The sequence below is a fragment of the Bombus fervidus genome, chromosome 14, assembly GCF_041682495.2.
Source record: "Bombus fervidus isolate BK054 chromosome 14, iyBomFerv1, whole genome shotgun sequence".
Classification (NCBI taxonomy): Eukaryota; Metazoa; Arthropoda; class Insecta; order Hymenoptera; family Apidae; genus Bombus; species Bombus fervidus.
Genome location: NC_091530.1, coordinates 1,190,029 through 1,207,029, shown reverse-complemented (window position 1 = coordinate 1,207,029; position 17,001 = coordinate 1,190,029). Strand labels below are relative to the sequence as shown.

Genomic DNA, 17,001 nt, shown 5'->3' with positions numbered 1-17,001 from the left:
CACGTCGTGAAATGCTTTATTAGAATGTATTCATTGTTTTGGATAAGATAAATTTCTCTCCATATATGTATCCATATATATATACATAATACATAAAAAAGGAAGTACATAAATGAAATAATAAATATACACATTTTTATAAAATATGTTTATTTATTCATTTCAATTTTACGTATTATAATAATCGATTTTCTTTTGCTTTTGTTTTATATCTTCATAAACTTTATTCCACGATCCATAATTAAAATTGGTAATTTCTTCTAATTGATTTAAATAATTTTGAGTTTTCTTTAGTATCTTTCTGTAACAAAAAGCCACAAATATTATAACTTTGAAATACTTATAATTTATAGAGAACTGCAAAAATATTTACTTATATGTGTTTGTATTAGTATTTAGTTTCTTTTCTAGATACATAAGACATATATCTGTAAGATCATTTAATTGGTTAAGAAGTTCTATACTAGAAGAACCGAATCTTTCTCTCGTTGTTGCAAGTGTGTTTTCGAAACATGTTATACTATCTATCCATTGTCCTAAAAATTAATTTTATCATTATTGTATTACTATATTATCCTTGAGCATACAAACCCATTGTTTTATATATTTCTCCCATAAGAATTAATGTATCTGTAATATCTTCATTATATTTGTATAACACTGTTCTTCTAATATGTAAACATTTTTTTAATGTATTTAGTGCTTCTTCCGTTTTTCCTAAATCAACAGAAACTTGGGCTGCTTCAAAACTTTCTTTAGCTTGTATTATTTTATATGGGGAATAAATTTGAGATTTGTCACCACAATCCAAACAATATATAAAATCTTTTATATTACATACTGGACCATTACATTTCAGGCATTTCACAGCATTAAATCTTTCCTGTAATTATAATCCTATTATACAATTATAATGTGAGACAGTATATACATTATAACAAAATTGGATTCGAAAATCGAAAATAGTTTTTGTACTCACTGTAAAATATTGTAATTTTGGTAGAGTGCATGCTTTACACTTACAAGTAAAACAGTAATGACTTTTCAAAATCTTTTGTCTATCTTCTGTTGTCATATGTCTATAATGTGGCCCTAATGACAATTTTATCATATTAGTAAATTCCGTGCACAATTAAAACAAGATATATTCTTAAATAGTGTACCATAGCAGTTGAAAATTTCTTCACTTTGAGCAATGTCTCTTGAAGCTCTGACAATAAGGTATTGACCCACAAAGCTAAAATTTAATAAGACAAATGTATTTGATATTGAAGTATATAAATATATATATATATACACATATTAAATAAATTTCAGGATTACATGTTAATTATATTTGGATCACACGAATGGTTCATCATACTTGCAGAAGGATAAATTCCTGTAGCTACAATATCTTGTTGTTTCATGGAAGAGTCATTTTTACTTAATAGTGTATTTGATTTTGTAATTGCATGTCCATTAGCAATAAGTTGAAGAATATATCGTAAAAGTAAAGAACTTACATAAAGTTGCTCGTCATTGGTTGTTAAAATATTAAACAAAGTGTTCAATGAATTATTCGGAAATTTTTTCTTTAAACAATCTTCAACATTATTTGATTGAAAAAAGTTCGTATACTTCAATAAATATATGGTGAGCATAACAGCTGTCTGTAGAAGTTATGGTTAGATAATTACACAAAACTTTTCGTTTCTTTAACGTATTTTTCGTCTTGAAATATACATACAATTCCATATACTGTTAAGTCATCCATAGATAATTTATCGAAATTAGTAACTAAATTTTGTATTTCATTAAATTTGATTTCATCTGTCATAGTTGAACAAGTGAATAAAACTTTTAAGGCTAAATGCCCTATTCCAATTTCTTTCCAAAGTTCCATTTGATTTCCTGGACATTCCCAGCAATGATACAAAGACCATGCTTTAGTTAAACAGTATTCATTGCAATAAAAGGTATTTAAACATGTTGTACACCTGAAGTAATATAATACCATAAATCTTTTATACTGTGGAGAAAATATTTAATATCAAAGTGAACGTACTACTTACGGAACAGGAATGTCTGTGTTTGAGCAATTACAATGTGGACAAAGATTATATGTGTCATGACTTAGTAACACAAAACTTGCAGGTTTTTCCAGAAAAAGAATATCACCTTTCTTAATAGATTTGCTTGCTATTACGTGTCTTCCTAATTCCTGGTTGTATATTCTATCTATAGCCACAGATGCATTAGGGAAATTAGTATTTTCTTCAAACATAATGTGGGATTTTAATTTTAACAAATCATCAGTATCTTGTACACAATTTTGTACAATATTTTGTTGAAATGACTCAGCAAATGTTATATTATTTATCTTCTTTTCAATACTATCTAGAAGTTAATAAAATATTTGATTATAAAGAAATTGTTATAAATTTGTAATCATAGTTATTTATTATTTACCTTTCATAGAAGGTGCAATATAATCAGAATCATGAATCATTTTCTGTATCTTGGAAAGTGTTTCATTAGCTAATTGCTGTTTGCCTAATTTCAAATAACACTGTGCTGCGCGTAAATGTAATTTATACTGTAACTGTCTAGGATAATTTAACTTAGTTGCTAGTTCAATATCTTTTATGCAATCCTTATCATCAAATTGTATTAATCATGTATAAAGTGCACATAAAAACAAAATTGTGACATAATATTAAAATATATTATATATTGATACATGTTTTTGAAGTATTATTTACTTTTTACTCACATGATATCTATTTAAATAAAATAATGAAGCAGATCTATTTGCGATTGCAACTGCCAATTCGCAACTATTTGCAGGAGCATACAATGCACATTTTGTGTATAATTCTATGCTTTTAATATAGTTTTTTTCCTGAAATTCTTTATTACCCATTTTTTTGAAAATTTGTGCTTTGGAAACAGATTTACATTCTTTCCTGTTATAATGATCTTTCAACCATAAATACACAAGTTTCCTAAATATCAAATAAAATAAAATTTTAGATAGTAAAATGTAATAATATAAATTAAACAATAATAATAAATAAAAAACAATAACAATTAATATAGATTTATAAAAAATATTAATTATTCTTTATGATAAATTTTGTTACTTACTTCATATTTTGATCATTCCATAAAATTGACATAAGTTCATCTTCACGTTTTACCTTTTTCTTTAAAACAGGTTTTAATTGATGTGTAAGAATTTCTAATGCTTTTTGCCATTTCATTTTAATACATACAATAAACAAGATATTAAATCTGAATTTTAGGTTATTTTATTTTTCACAAATCTTTAAAATGCTAATATACTTCATACACTTTTATTATCTATGTTATATTAAACAATACATTATATCATTCATTTATAATTTATACATTGAAAAAACAACATATTTTTACGTTATATACATATAAATTTCTATTCTTTATATTAACTGTAATGTATATAAGGACAACATCGTAATCGCGAATATTGTCATTTGCATCAATTTTGACAGAATGTATATGCATATACATATATATATTTATCGAATATTATATGGTGATTTATTATGAATAAAAATTTCAAAATTATTATGATACATATATGTAATTATTTTGCCAACTTATGTATAAACTTATATTACGAAAAATACTTTAGCACAAAAATATATGTACATATATTTAAGGTAATAAAATGATTATACCTTTTAATAAATAAATAATTTATAAAATGTACATATATATTTTGTTTTTGATAAACTATTTTGTTTTTAAATTTTACAAGAAACACAAATGTTTATCTATATAATTATTTAAGAATATAACTTTCAAATTATTTTTAAATTAAACAATTATTAGGTACATAATTTTGTAATATTAGAAAACAAATAAAAGTAGTGATTTGTCTTTTTACTAACACTTTAATATGTACAAAGAGCTTTAAATTACATATTTAATATAAGACGCCTTTTGACAAAAGGTTTCATTTTTTCATAATTATACTGATAAATAAATAATAAATATAAATAATATAATATTATTTACAAATAATAATAAAATAATTATTGTTTGTCATAAGAAGTGTGATACAATAGATTTAGTCATAGATTCAGTTAGTAAAAATATTATGAAAAATGTTGAATTAATCTTAAATTTAGAATAAATTAACCAAAATTTCTAATTCACATTAGCTAAATTTTCTAAAGATAGTCAAGTGTAATTATTTGAAGATAAGAATAAAACAATATATCTTTATTTCTGCACATAAAAATACTGTTGTTCGAATCAGAAATATTTTCATTAACAATAATAAAACAGAAGGTGATAGTAGAGACCGCTAATGATGGATCTTCGGTTATTGCACATTTCAAGTGTTGTATACGGAAAATATGACGAATAACGGTATAAAAACGTAAGTATATACATATACTTTGGTTGAGACTTTGTGCATCAATTTTAGAACGAAACAGAATCAAATGCACAATCATAATTCAAATCGATTGATGTTCGCAATTGTATGTTCGAATTGCTCTTTAATGTGCACTATTATTAAAACAAATCTGATACGAAATCATCATCGGCATAGTCACTGTAATCATCTGCTCCAGGAGGTACAAAAATCCCTCCGAGCACACCGGACAAATTTTCACCGAGACCCATCGCCGATGCAACTCCAAACACAAGTCTCATCACGAGTAATCTCATGAAGTTCACTACGTTTGTTTCTTTGCTTTGTAGAGACAACTGTGTTGTCTTCTTTACTTTGCTCTCAACGCATTGAATCTGTCGAGCATTACAGAGATAAATTATTACGAACTCATAAAGGAAAGAATCATTATATTAAATTATAATTTCTTGAAAATATATCTATACTTTTCATGTAAAATTGTATATTAATGTAAGATGTCTGAATTTTTATTAGATGTTACTAATAAACATTTAATTGGAGTTACAAATGTATAGAACAACAAATAAATTCTAAACAAAATAAATAATACAAAATTATAATTTTGATTACTTCTGGGATTTATATTTTTTGTTTATACATTTAAAAATTTTTAAGTGATTAAATAAATCTTTAACCAAATAAAAATGTCCGATCACGTTTTCCCATGATCGGTGACTAACAAATAGCGGGAACGTACATTCTGATGTCACAATTAATTTATTGAATATGAAGATTAAGTATATTCACGCATTACTTACGCTGATACAAACAATGAGGATTACAGCTAAGGCGAGCGTAACTCTCATCTTGCACTTCCGATGTGTTAATCACTTCCTGCGAATATCAGTGAATGCCTTAACGATCGTTGATGTGTTTTCTTTGTATTTTGTGTTTCGTTTCCCGCCGATTCGTTTGTAAGTATCGATGGAATCGTTTCAACTGACCACGCAGAGTGAGCAACGAGAACTGGACTGAACAACGTTTCCGCGGGAGAAACTCGTTCGGTTCCTATTCTCGTTAAACCTTGATGCTAATAGAGCACACGTCGTAACATACAATCGAACAGGTGAACGATGGGGACAAAGTAAAATAAGTGGCATGATCGCAGAAGTTATTCTACGGTAACGGTACATGACGAAAAAAGGCATCCAGGCCATCTCTTCAGGTTACGCGATACGTGCTCGGCCACTGGCCCACTGTGTGTATAGTCACGGCTACGGCTGTTAGAGGATCTATTCGAATTGAGCGCGTGAAAGAAAAGATATACATATGTAAGTATTTATGAATATGTACAGTGGGAACAAAAAGTATTTGCACTTTCATAAAAACTAATAACTAGGATAGTGAAATCACCAAATGGCAGGCAGCAAGGTGCGTGAATGATCTTTTTATCAGATTTTAAAGTACATGATACGACATTTAATATATTTCAATCTAATTAATAGTATGTAAATACTGTAATAAATATAGTGGTGTGCAAATACTTTTTGGAGCTATTGTTTATAAAACGATATTCGTTTTATAAATTTCAAATTTCATCGATACTTGACATGAATATAGGGAAGAAAATATTTGTAATAATTTTCTTAGTAACTCTTGTTAAATTATCATCTAAAAAACGAATTGTTATATTGAATATAACAATTGTTATTGTAATATAATTAATAAGAATAAGGAAATTGATACGAACAATACCAAAAACGTCATACATTAATGAAGAACGATTTTTGGTTGAAACGAACGTAGACTCATCATTTACACATTGAAAGACCTATAACCTAAAATGTGTATTTTATGCTTCGTTTGATGCCAAGAATTGAACTGAACGTGAGGATATTACACATTAAAAACGATTCAAGAATTTGGCCTGAAGTATGAGTACTATTACTGACACGAATTGTTGCTTTTCTATTACCGTTGTCTAACGTAAAAAGTGTTTTAATTTTTAATAACGAACTATTAAATATTCCATATATATTTATGTACATACATATATATACATATTAATATATATTTATGTATAGAAATCACAAGAGAAAAGCACGATAAGTACATGTTTATGATTAAATAGGAGATTTTTAAAAATAATCGAATCGGTCCAAAGATATCTAGTTCTTTTACGAAGGTATCTAGGTCTTAACGAAATAAATTGATAAATTAGTGAAATTTACGGAAATCAAAGATATAAAGATATTACTAAACAAGCGATATTTTATTAGCTTCGATATCGTAACATTATGATGAGTAATATCTTGAAAATTTTGAAAAGGATGAAAAAATACATTCTTACCTCTGAAACCAAATATAAAGGCAATTTTGTTAATATAGAATTAATTGATAACGTAATGAATTGTAAAACTGTTTTCCTGTAAAAAAAAATAAGAGATACGATTTATTATGTTTTTTCTTCTAATTTTCATATGATTTATAATATATAAAGTATAGATTTATAATATATCATGAAAAATTATGTATGTAAAAATGATGTATGAACTAAAATGTAAATATACGTGACAGACCATAAAATTATTTATAACATTTTATTTTCATTCGATCGATATCTGTAAGCGTGGTCAATTTTATGGTTCACTGTCGTCACTATACCATTATTGATTGTGCTTAGAATGGTGGTTTCATTACCATTCAATCGTTTGCGATCGTTAAATTGTTCTTCAATCATTTGTCGTCATAATGAGTCTTACCTGTCTACCATGTAGGTTTGTCGGACAAAGAATAGAGTTAATGAATGTTAACAGATTATTTTTTGAAAATGTTTACTACGGGTTTATACATCAAATATCGATAAATTTACCGTCCAAATCTTCATCTTTTTAAAATTTGTAAAATAATGGACATATAGATATACTGCATGTGTATACGTTATATAAGAGAGTTTATTAGCACTAGTAACTTGTAACTTGTGAATTATAAAATATCTCCATACAATAATAATAATTCAATGGCGAAAGAAGAATCAGCAGCGTGAATATAAAAAATATAGAACTTTCCTACTTTCACTTTTATTTATCCGGTACTTCTTCCATCTCAAGTTAACGTATCCTCTGGAATCATGCACAAGCATGTGTCAATAGATAGAAATAGATGATCATCAACATAGTGGAGAATCGATTGGTTTGAAACGATTGAATGGAAATGAAAGTCGTTCAGAAGTAGCGGCTGTGACAATGGTCGAGGTACGATCACCTCGACGACGATGCTAATGACAAGGTTCGATTTGCGGTGAAAGACGAAGGACAGCCAGCGGGAGGATTCAGCCGGGGTTTCCTTTGGAATCGGCGATTGGGCGAACACGGGGAGCTTGTAATGAAAGGCAGGATGCGCTCGGGACCGGACGTGATGTTCTTCGCATACAGAAACAGTTCCAGAAACGAAGGAAACACCGTCGCATGGACTATGATGATTGGTACCCCTCCATCAAGATAACCGTGTCCTAAGTATGGCATGGTAAGAAGACGACACCGGATAGGTTTTTTATGTCTTCTCAACTGTTTGTACATTTATTTATGACGCGATACTAATTTCGTTCTGATCAAGCCGGAGATTGCTGGTCTTTTAAGATCTTGCTAGGGTTTTATATTTTATTGTCAGGGCACGTTGTTAAATGTATTTGCATGGAAACATAACGTAGGAACGTATCTTTCTGCTTGGAATTTTAAGTTTCTTTTATTTGGAACTTTCTGAAATCGAATTTTGACGTTTCGTTTGATTTTGAATTTAAATAAGGTCGTGATCAAGGTCTTCTTGCACAATCAAACTGATATTAGTAGTTTTACAAGTATTACAAATTACAAGTCATCTGATTATCCTGTTTAGTGAAAAATGATAAAATTATAAGGAAAAAGTTTAGAACTTATTGCTTCCAACTTGTTAATTTTGTTTTAAATCTTATTAATGTTAATGTCTTAAATCTTATTAATAGTAAATTAAGACATAATTAATCAGGGCAGGGGCTACAAAGTGGATAATAAATTATGTAAGAAAAGCAAATAGTAAATCGGTGATTGAAATGCTGCGTGCATTCAACCGTAAGGAAGATTTTTGCGGGGAAAAGCGATTGAATAAAATGAAACGATCAATACCTATCAATGAGACTTTCTGTTGCAACCTATACAGGTGAACATAGAATGAAGTAAACGCGCGTTAAGAGTTCATAGACCCAGTCAGCCTATTATTTCAGTTTATGCATTTGAATTTGCGCGTGTCAACTGGACGACATGTAAATACTATGCGTTTTACATTTCTTGATGCTGTTTTACATATTCTCTTGAAAATTTTGTATCTCTTTTGTACGAATAATACGATTCTTTTTTTACGAATACTGCAATTTTAATCGACTTTTAATCGAATAATACGATGTTTATTATAAAGTTAAGATTGTGAATGATTATACGAATTAAATGATAGAAGATTACGGTACAAATTATACGAATGATATTTAATCGAGTAATACGATTATTATAGTAAACGGATATTTATATAGAATTAAGGTAATTCATGGAAATTACGAATGTACATATATCGACATATTTTTAGGCATTATGTTTTATACAAACATAATGAATTTCTTATGCTAATAAACGCAAAAAACTATTTTATATAAAAAATCAACGACCTAACTTACACCATTCCGATTTTCAACCAATCATATACACGTACGGAAAGAAATGAAAAGAAAGATATTTCCTTATCTTGGCAGACTCTTGTGATTCTTCTTGCATCCCATTCAGACTCCGGAAGTAGCGGCCACGTCACCGTGTTTCCCAGAAATGCAAAATTCATATTACGTCAATTTAAAAATCGATTATTATTGACAGAAGATCGTTTTCTCGTGACGTGCGTGCGTTAATGGGATACGTGTCGCCAAGCGTAAAACAATAGCACGGGTTTCCGTCCTTCTCTGATTCACCGCTAGGAATCGGTTCCTCGCTATCCTTCGAGAAAGAGGACTCCGTCTCTGTTAGTGCGTGCTTTACCCTCACCGATGACACTTTGTCCGGGCTCCGCGACAAGTTTTATTTGTTGCCACGAATTTCCATTTTGTCACTGCTCACAGTGACACGCGTTTATCAAACTTCTTTTAACTTCGTAAAATCTCATTCTTACACATATCTTTTATCGTTTTTACTTTCTTTTTCATTTTGTATTTTCGCGTTACAAATGGAGAAGTGGCTCATTCTTCGTGTAATAGGAATTTCAGTATTGATTTCTTCACTTGGTTGGACTATCATTGTTCATTTGTGAATTGTATGATAAATTGTGTATTTATTAAGACACTATTATTATTAATTTTTGTTCTGTGATTATCATCTCTCGTGATTTATATCCTGTGAAAGACGGAATTGGTACAGGATTGTTTGAAGAAATGAATGCGGAGGAAGTAAAGGTTGGATGCTTTCAAGTAGTCATCGTGTTGTTACTTGGCATCAATTATGTCATCGTTGCAATGAGCCACGCGCTCCCGGTGTTTCACAATTATACGCCTAAATTTTATTGTCAGGTAAGTTTCTTTTGTCTCGGTTATCTAGGTATTTCCTTTTTCATTAATTATATCTTATATACGTTTCATAGCTTATTAATTGGATTAATTATGTGGCAAGTACATACGTATTAAAAATAACGAGTGCAACGAATTCTTATTTACAAATTTTGTTATAATTCATTCTTTCTAACACTCTTTTGACCTAAATTCATCCGAAGTAACTCATTTATTTACAATCATAGAAATATTTGACATTTGCCATTATTTACATATGTGTCCCGCTTTAGCTTACAAAGTTTTGAATAATTTTTCTCTATAACTACTCTCTATCATTCTCTCGCGTATATAAATTATTTCAAATAAAACAGTACGATATTAACTCGTTCAACTCGTGAATGAGGTACATACATCTTGAGAAATGTCATGAATTATTAATTCGAATAATTCGCTAACTTTTGTCTTCTGCAAACTTTGAGACTCCTTTTGAATTCCAAATTATTCATTAATTTATTCAAAAATGCAAAATTAATTCATAAATTTACATGAATTTCATATTATTAATAAAGAGTGATATAAGATTACACGTGTATCATTAATTACTCTTATTATTAGTTTTGTTATGGTTGTTTATGTAAGAAACTAATTTATGTAAATAGAAATTTGGCTGCTTTTTACTGTTCTGTGTATGAAATTTATTTATGTAATTAATCATTATTTTCGTAGCGTTATGTAAAAGAAATTACTAAACAGAAGTTTCTCCAATTTTTATTTCTCAATGTTTTAACGTCTAACACAGTGTTGAACAAATATTGAATTATTTAGTTAGCATGAGTTACTTAGTTAAAATTTTACAAAACGATTCATTTGCATATTACAGCCAAAGAATGGAACGAAACGAATATATGGTTGCCAAGAGCTTGGCAACGTGACTGTTGCAATTAACGAGACTTCCGGTCTTAAAGAATCTTCGAGTACAGACTTGTGCTTCGGCAAGTATCAATTTGCAACTGAATTCGGAGAAAATAGCGTAGTAACAGAATGGAGTTTAGTTTGCGAGAAACGGTATTTGACGTTTCTTGGACCGATAGTTTATTACGTTGGGGTTTTAATGGGCGCTTGGATCGCTGGACTTTTAGCAGATCGAATAGGAAGACTTCCGGTTCAAGCGATTTGCCTTTATACTCAGGGCACGATGGCTGTTGCACTATATGTTGTGCAGGTATAGATATTTTTCAATTTAAACAAAATAATTCAAAATTATGAACAAGTAAATTTTAACTTAATTCTTAATTTATATCAAAAATGAACTAAAGTGGAGATTTTATCAAGATTTCTTTCTTAGATATTCTATCAAATTTTATAATTTATTGAAAATGATAGTAGAAGATAAAAATTAAATTAAATAAATGGAATAACGAATCAAATAAATGTATTGTGTTGATTAAATCTTTTGTTCGATATGGAAAGTAAAAAAAGAAAGAAATAAAGAAACAGTCGTTGAATACCAATCTGACGAGAATAATTTCCTTTTTCTTGCTGAATAAAGTGTCCATTTCAGAATTATCCCACGTTTCTGGCTCTTCGAGGACTACAAGGAGTTTTCGTTCAGGGTCTACAAAATTCGACGTACATTCTTTCTTTGGAACTGTTTCCTGTGAAAGCACGGACTTTCGTTGCATTAGTTATGCAAATTGCGTGGGCTATTGGTTTGATGCTCTTAGCCGCACTTAGTTACGTTATACCCGATTGGAGAATTTTACAATTAGCTGTCTCAGTTCCCACTGCGATAACCGTGCTCTACATTTGGTAAATTGTTATTGTTTTTAATAGAATGAAAAATAAGATTTTAGTATCGAATTACATCCTTTGGGAAACTATAATAGATATTGCTTTCAGGATAATACCAGAATCACCAAGGTGGCTACTAGCAAAGGGTAAAACCACGGAAGCAGATATGGCAGTGGAACGTATCACGAAATACAATGTCTGCTGCACTAGATTGCGAAGGGAAAATGTTAAAGCAGAGACAAACATTTCCGAGAACGCGACGCCGGTTAAACCGGAACGAAAGTCACGCGTTTCATGCGCAGACCTAAAGAAATCGAAAACCGATAGCGAAATGAAAGAAGAAGCTGCGAATTTACTCAACAGTAACACGGATGCGGCTCAACAAAAAATTCAAAGTAAAAGATAAAAATCCTTGAAAAATTTTATCTATTATTTTCTTAGCATGTTATGTTATACAAGGTATAATGTACGATAGTAGAATGTAATATATTAGGTTGTAACATATTCTGTCCATTTTCTCCATTTATACAATGAATATATAAACAGGGCGAATTTATGTTACCACTGAATAATATAGTATGGTATTAATATAAGTCTTCTTTTATAATTTCAAGTAGAATAAACAATTTATATTGGAAATATTCGTTAGATTAGAACCAATATTGTTTTGATGAAGGAAATATGAATCGTTATTATTAAAAATGTACATTATATTAATACCTATGTACACTTTTCAGAAACGAGTTTGAGAGAAATTTCTGAATACTTGGAAAGTAAGCTCCCTAAAACGGAAACGGAACCGGACTCTGCACAATGTGAGAATGGAGAAACAAATAAGAGGAACGCTCCATCGAAGTCGAAGAGTCATCGGAAGTCGAAATCGATATCACAGTCTGCTGGTAATCAACGACTTTCCATGAAAAATACTTACGACATCGTAGAGCTACGAACCCCAGTAAAAAAAGAAATGTCAAATAAGGATGACGAGAAGAAATTTAGCAAAATCAAAGAAAAATCTAGTAACGCGCAAACGAAAGAAGAATTGTTAGAACTATTTAAATCCACGCTGTTAAAAAAATATGGCATTGTGATTATTTATCAATGGTAAACAATTTTCAAAATTTGATCACTTCAAAATTATATTCTTAATATAAATTCATATAATTAAGACTGTGAATATTTATGCGAATTTGTTTTTATAAATACTACAGTTTTTTTTTTTTTTAAATTTGTGATTAATATTATCTGTCTTAGGTTCACGTCTTCTATAGCGTGTTACGTCTTCATGACGCTCGAGCCGAATCTTTGGGCAATCAATAGACACGTCACTTTTGCGCTAGGAGGAGCGTTAGAAATTGCATCTTACGTGTTTCTCTACTTCATATTATCTAGATATGGCAGACGACTACCGATGTCAGCGTATCAATCAATTACTGGTGCAATTTGCATCTTTTTTGCAGCTATAACTATCTTTTCAAATTCCAGCATTACATCCAGTACGTGATTGTAACGAGAAATACTTCTTATTAAAATACGTGTATTAAAATTTCTGTAACATATAAAGCGTAGACATTGTACACTGAAAAGAATTGATTAATTTTCGATATAAGTACCTACTTTGTACATTTTTACTAATTTCGTATATCATCTTTGTAGATCTCACGATGACCATTATACCCTTGCTCGGAAGAATAGCAGCGATGAGTACCGTTGCCATAACATATTTGTATACGATCGAGATATTTCCAACTGTTGTGCGAGGAACCTGTTTAGGCTTGTGCACCGTTTTCGCAAAAATTGGCAGTTTGTGCACGCCACACATACTATCAGTAAGATTCGCATACTGTGTTTTTAGAATTAAAATGGAACGTATAAAACCACTGCTATTAAATTAAATTCAATCCAATAGGAATTTCTATTTCCTCTCTAAAATATTCTAATTGAACACGAGTATGTGAAATAAATTATATAAAAAAATTAAATAAAATGTTAAGCTAAATAAAAAATTAGATTTGAAAAAATATAAACTTACATGGCATAAAACAATGAATACAATTTTCCTTTTTAGGGAGAGCATTTTCCAATAACCATTCCATTAATAATAATTGGAATGCTCTGCTTAGGATCTGGAGCAGTTGCTTTAATTTTACCAGAAACTTTAAGTCAAGTTTTACCTGACGCGATAGAAGATTCCGAATTGTTGACTGTAAAAAGGAGAGAAAAGAAGAATAATGAGAATTTAAATAATGAAAATGTATCTACTGTTGAAGATGCTTCAGAAAGGGAGATACTTAGAGCAAAATTATTCTCTGAAGATTGGGTGGATGCAGGAAATGGTATATTAGTGAATTTCTCGGAGAATAAAACTTCTGAATGAAATTTTTAAAGTTTTATATAGAAGAAATTAATGCCACATTTTTATATTGATGAATTATAACCGACAGTTTGACGATCATTATGATTATTGACGTTCTGTTGCAAAATGTGATTATTTTGTATTATTTATCGCAAAGATTTATTGTTAATGATGTCTTTTATTGAGTTGGATTACGTGTAATTAAGGATTTAAAATAATGATTTAATTTATAATTAGAAAATATTTTATATATGAATTTAAATTGCAAGGGTGAAAAATAATATAATATTTTTTATAAATTTATAGCTGTTTTCACAAACATGTATCATTGTGTATTATATTCTCCACGTATATTAGAATTTTGTAATAGTTTATATTGACAAATATTTATTATACTTTAAGTTCAGTATTTAGAATTTTAGAAAAATTACAATACAATCAGTTGTCACTGCCTATCATAAAGTAAATTTATATAATGCTTAAAAGTTAAGACAATGAATTGTGAGTGATATAAATTTCTGAATATTTGCAGTTTAGAGGCTGAAATAACGAAACGTAATAGTTTATTAGCTTTTTTAAATATATTACAATTCGTATATTAAATAAACATATTTGTATATACAATTATGAAACTAATTTTGAAAAATTTTATGCAACTAATATCAAACTTTCTCTCTCTCTCTCTTTATTAATTAGATATCAATATTATATTAGTAATTGTATATATCTATATGTCTAATAGGTGCCAAAGTTTGCATTTACTTGTAATAAGTTCAATATAAGAATTAAGTATTGTAAAGATAGATTAGTTTTACGTAATAATTATCGAAACATACAGATATATACATACTTTTCATTATTCTGCCGTAAATATATTCTTTTATTGTCATCTTTTAGTTAAAAAAAAAAAGTTTTATTTATACAAAGCTTTATGTAAAAGATGTACAATGTTTCAAGATGAATTAAATTCTATAAATGAATACAGAGTTGGATGAATAGACTTACTAAAATCATAAAAATTCGCATCTTCTATCCTTGTCTTCGATAATTTCCCTTTTTCTTCCAGTCTTGAAGCATAAAGAGTCATAAACATTTATGAACAGCTATTCATGTTTCAGCATCATTCGTCCAAAATCAGATTCTACAAGTGGAGGGCCTTTATATCAGTTTGTTTTCACAGAAGGTTTACAATATTATACTTCTCTAAACTCGATACTTATTATTATTGGAATTATTATAATGTTCTTCGTTTATTTAAGAGAGTTAGTGTTTTTTTATTTATAAAAATGTCTTTTTATAATTATTAGGTGCATGAATAAATTCTTTCAGATTTCTATGCAAAATGGAGGTTTTATTGTTGGATAGAATTTATTTCTGCACCTATTATTTTAAATATAGTATTAAATATTTTTAAGTTTCCTAATAAATGATATATGAATAAATGATATAGCAACAGATAGAAGGAAAGAGGGAGAAGTGTAATCACAGATATATTGAGAACATAGAAAAGTACTTTATTTATGACTTATCACAGCCAAAAAACATAACTAAAACAATTCTGATAAGGAACTACAGTTGTAGACAACATTATATAACGTTATTTTAATATTGTAGTTCTCATGGACCCATTTAATAGTGAGTTTCTCATATATTACTCAAGGAACTTTAGGTTGTACAATACCATTATTCTGAGGATTTGCATGTTGTGTTTGCTCTGCTGCAGTCTGTAACAGTCTTGTTCTACGTCTGGTATAATGTTGCCATAATAAAATTTGCTGATCATCTATAAACTTTGTACATTGAGAGTTTACTACTTCTCTTCTAAAGTGCTCGTATTGTAATAAATCTAAGAAATACAAACACATAGGATACTTTAAATACTTTGCATATTCTGGTTCCTTCCAGTATAACAGATATTTAAGGTAATTTATAAATGTTGCATCCTTAAAATATCCACGTTGTGCTAAAACTGAAAAATAATAATTATTAGTATTATCATAACGATCACGTTGGTTATTATAACAAATATACTCTTCATTGTTCAAAGTACAATTTAAGTAATTTGGATTTGCAAGACACTGAACAAACTCTAATTCAACTTGAAATCTTAAGCGTTGTTGATCGTCTGTTTCTGGGCCTCCTGAAAAAAATTATGTATTTAGTAAAAAGTATTGTACTCAACACCTAATATATAATAAATTATTTACGTTTAGTTTCAGCATAAACTAACACTTAAATTAAAATTCAGATTAAATTACGATTTAACAACTAAACTTTATGTATAGTAATCTAACCTAAAAATTATTGAAGAACAAGTAAATTAATAGAAATAAGGAAAAATAATAATATGATAAGTGTTTTTGGAAAGGAAAAACTTTATTAATCTTAAGAATGATAAGAACGTAATGAAAAATACCGTTCATTCCAATGAAAGATGGTTTTCTGCCTTTCATGAGACCCGGAGGATCATCCAAACGGTTCATAGTACATTAATTCGTAACTGTCGATTATTTTCAACCACACTAGTTATAGAAACACTAATTTCTTTATGATAAAGAAAACGACGTATAGTTAAATTTTTTTGAAACGTTTGTACAGATTTCCGGAGTAGTTTCTCTACAATTCCTTACGGTTCTGAAGATTTTCGTATACATATCGGAGCTTATTTCGAAATAAATGAGTTGTATTGTATTGTAAGTTGTAGCCACGACCGTGTTGTAAAAGGACCAGTGAGAAGATGGTCGATACTTATGGGCGAAATTCAGCCAAATATACGGTTCATAAACTACTGCCTCTAGCGATCAGATGGACGAACTATGCACACGTTTCTTTCTCCGGCACGTTTGGTGCACGATTTTGCCCATAAACATCGGCGATCTGCCTAAACATTTCTAACTCTCTCTGGTATAA

The 17,001-nt window shown here is 29.2% G+C and overlaps 4 protein-coding genes across 5 annotated transcripts; 1 reads left to right on the top strand and 3 right to left on the bottom strand.

The window, feature by feature from the left end:
• Window positions 1-133: 133 nt before the first annotated feature.
• Window positions 134-3,497, bottom strand: LOC139994159 (SET and MYND domain-containing protein 4). 2 transcript variants are annotated; one of them, XM_072016544.1, is made up of 11 exons: window positions 3,130-3,497; window positions 2,756-2,987; window positions 2,452-2,635; window positions 2,055-2,379; window positions 1,730-1,979; window positions 1,324-1,652; window positions 1,164-1,237; window positions 980-1,092; window positions 592-883; window positions 374-536; window positions 134-301 (listed from the first exon to the last, which is right to left on the bottom strand). In XM_072016544.1, exons 1-11 carry the CDS (start codon window positions 3,243-3,245, stop codon window positions 169-171), a joined length of 2,211 nt encoding a protein of 736 aa, XP_071872645.1. In that variant the 5' UTR covers window positions 3,246-3,497; the 3' UTR covers window positions 134-168. The 2 variants fall into 2 exon arrangements, with proteins under 2 accessions (XP_071872645.1, XP_071872646.1); XM_072016545.1 differs by lacking the exon at window positions 374-536.
• A 697-nt stretch (window positions 3,498-4,194) lies between these two features.
• LOC139994580 (uncharacterized) lies at window positions 4,195-5,346 on the bottom strand. The gene is made up of 2 exons (XM_072017384.1): window positions 5,206-5,346; window positions 4,195-4,782 (listed from the first exon to the last, which is right to left on the bottom strand). Exons 1-2 carry the CDS (start codon window positions 5,251-5,253, stop codon window positions 4,549-4,551), a joined length of 282 nt encoding a protein of 93 aa, XP_071873485.1. The 5' UTR covers window positions 5,254-5,346; the 3' UTR covers window positions 4,195-4,548.
• A 4,071-nt stretch (window positions 5,347-9,417) lies between these two features.
• LOC139994577 (organic cation transporter protein) lies at window positions 9,418-14,435 on the top strand. The gene is made up of 8 exons (XM_072017381.1): window positions 9,418-9,965; window positions 10,825-11,166; window positions 11,506-11,753; window positions 11,844-12,130; window positions 12,473-12,839; window positions 12,990-13,231; window positions 13,392-13,564; window positions 13,804-14,435. Exons 1-8 carry the CDS (start codon window positions 9,831-9,833, stop codon window positions 14,110-14,112), a joined length of 2,103 nt encoding a protein of 700 aa, XP_071873482.1. The 5' UTR covers window positions 9,418-9,830; the 3' UTR covers window positions 14,113-14,435.
• A 592-nt stretch (window positions 14,436-15,027) lies between these two features.
• On the bottom strand, window positions 15,028-16,858 carry Med31 (mediator complex subunit 31). Its single transcript, XM_072017382.1, has 4 exons — window positions 16,508-16,858; window positions 16,142-16,231; window positions 15,773-16,060; window positions 15,028-15,232 (listed from the first exon to the last, which is right to left on the bottom strand). The coding sequence occupies exons 1-4, from the start codon at window positions 16,572-16,574 to the stop codon at window positions 15,195-15,197; spliced, it is 483 nt and encodes a 160-aa protein (XP_071873483.1). The 5' UTR covers window positions 16,575-16,858; the 3' UTR covers window positions 15,028-15,194.
• Between the last annotated feature and the right edge of the window lie 143 nt (window positions 16,859-17,001).

Coding starts and splice junctions, on each gene's coding strand:
- LOC139994159 (XM_072016544.1), bottom strand. CDS start 3,245: ATGAAATGGCAAAAAGCATTAGAAATTCTTACACATCAATTAAAACCT. Junction 884..979: donor CAAAATTACAATATTTTACA/GTGAGTACAAAA, acceptor TTATAATTACAG/GAAAGATTTAATGCTGTGAA. Junction 537..591: donor AGAAATATATAAAACAATGG/GTTTGTATGCTC, acceptor ATTAATTTTTAG/GACAATGGATAGATAGTATA.
- LOC139994580 (XM_072017384.1), bottom strand. CDS start 5,253: ATGAGAGTTACGCTCGCCTTAGCTGTAATCCTCATTGTTTGTATCAGC. Junction 4,783..5,205: donor TCCTCATTGTTTGTATCAGC/GTAAGTAATGCG, acceptor AATGCTCGACAG/ATTCAATGCGTTGAGAGCAA.
- LOC139994577 (XM_072017381.1), top strand. CDS start 9,831: ATGAATGCGGAGGAAGTAAAGGTTGGATGCTTTCAAGTAGTCATCGTG. Junction 11,167..11,505: donor TTGCACTATATGTTGTGCAG/GTATAGATATTT, acceptor TGTCCATTTCAG/AATTATCCCACGTTTCTGGC. Junction 11,754..11,843: donor ATAACCGTGCTCTACATTTG/GTAAATTGTTAT, acceptor TATTGCTTTCAG/GATAATACCAGAATCACCAA.
- Med31 (XM_072017382.1), bottom strand. CDS start 16,574: ATGAACCGTTTGGATGATCCTCCGGGTCTCATGAAAGGCAGAAAACCA. Junction 16,061..16,141: donor AAATCCAAATTACTTAAATT/GTACTTTGAACA, acceptor ATTATTTTTCAG/TTTTAGCACAACGTGGATAT. Junction 15,233..15,772: donor TGCAAATCCTCAGAATAATG/GTATTGTACAAC, acceptor CTCCACTTGTAG/AATCTGATTTTGGACGAATG.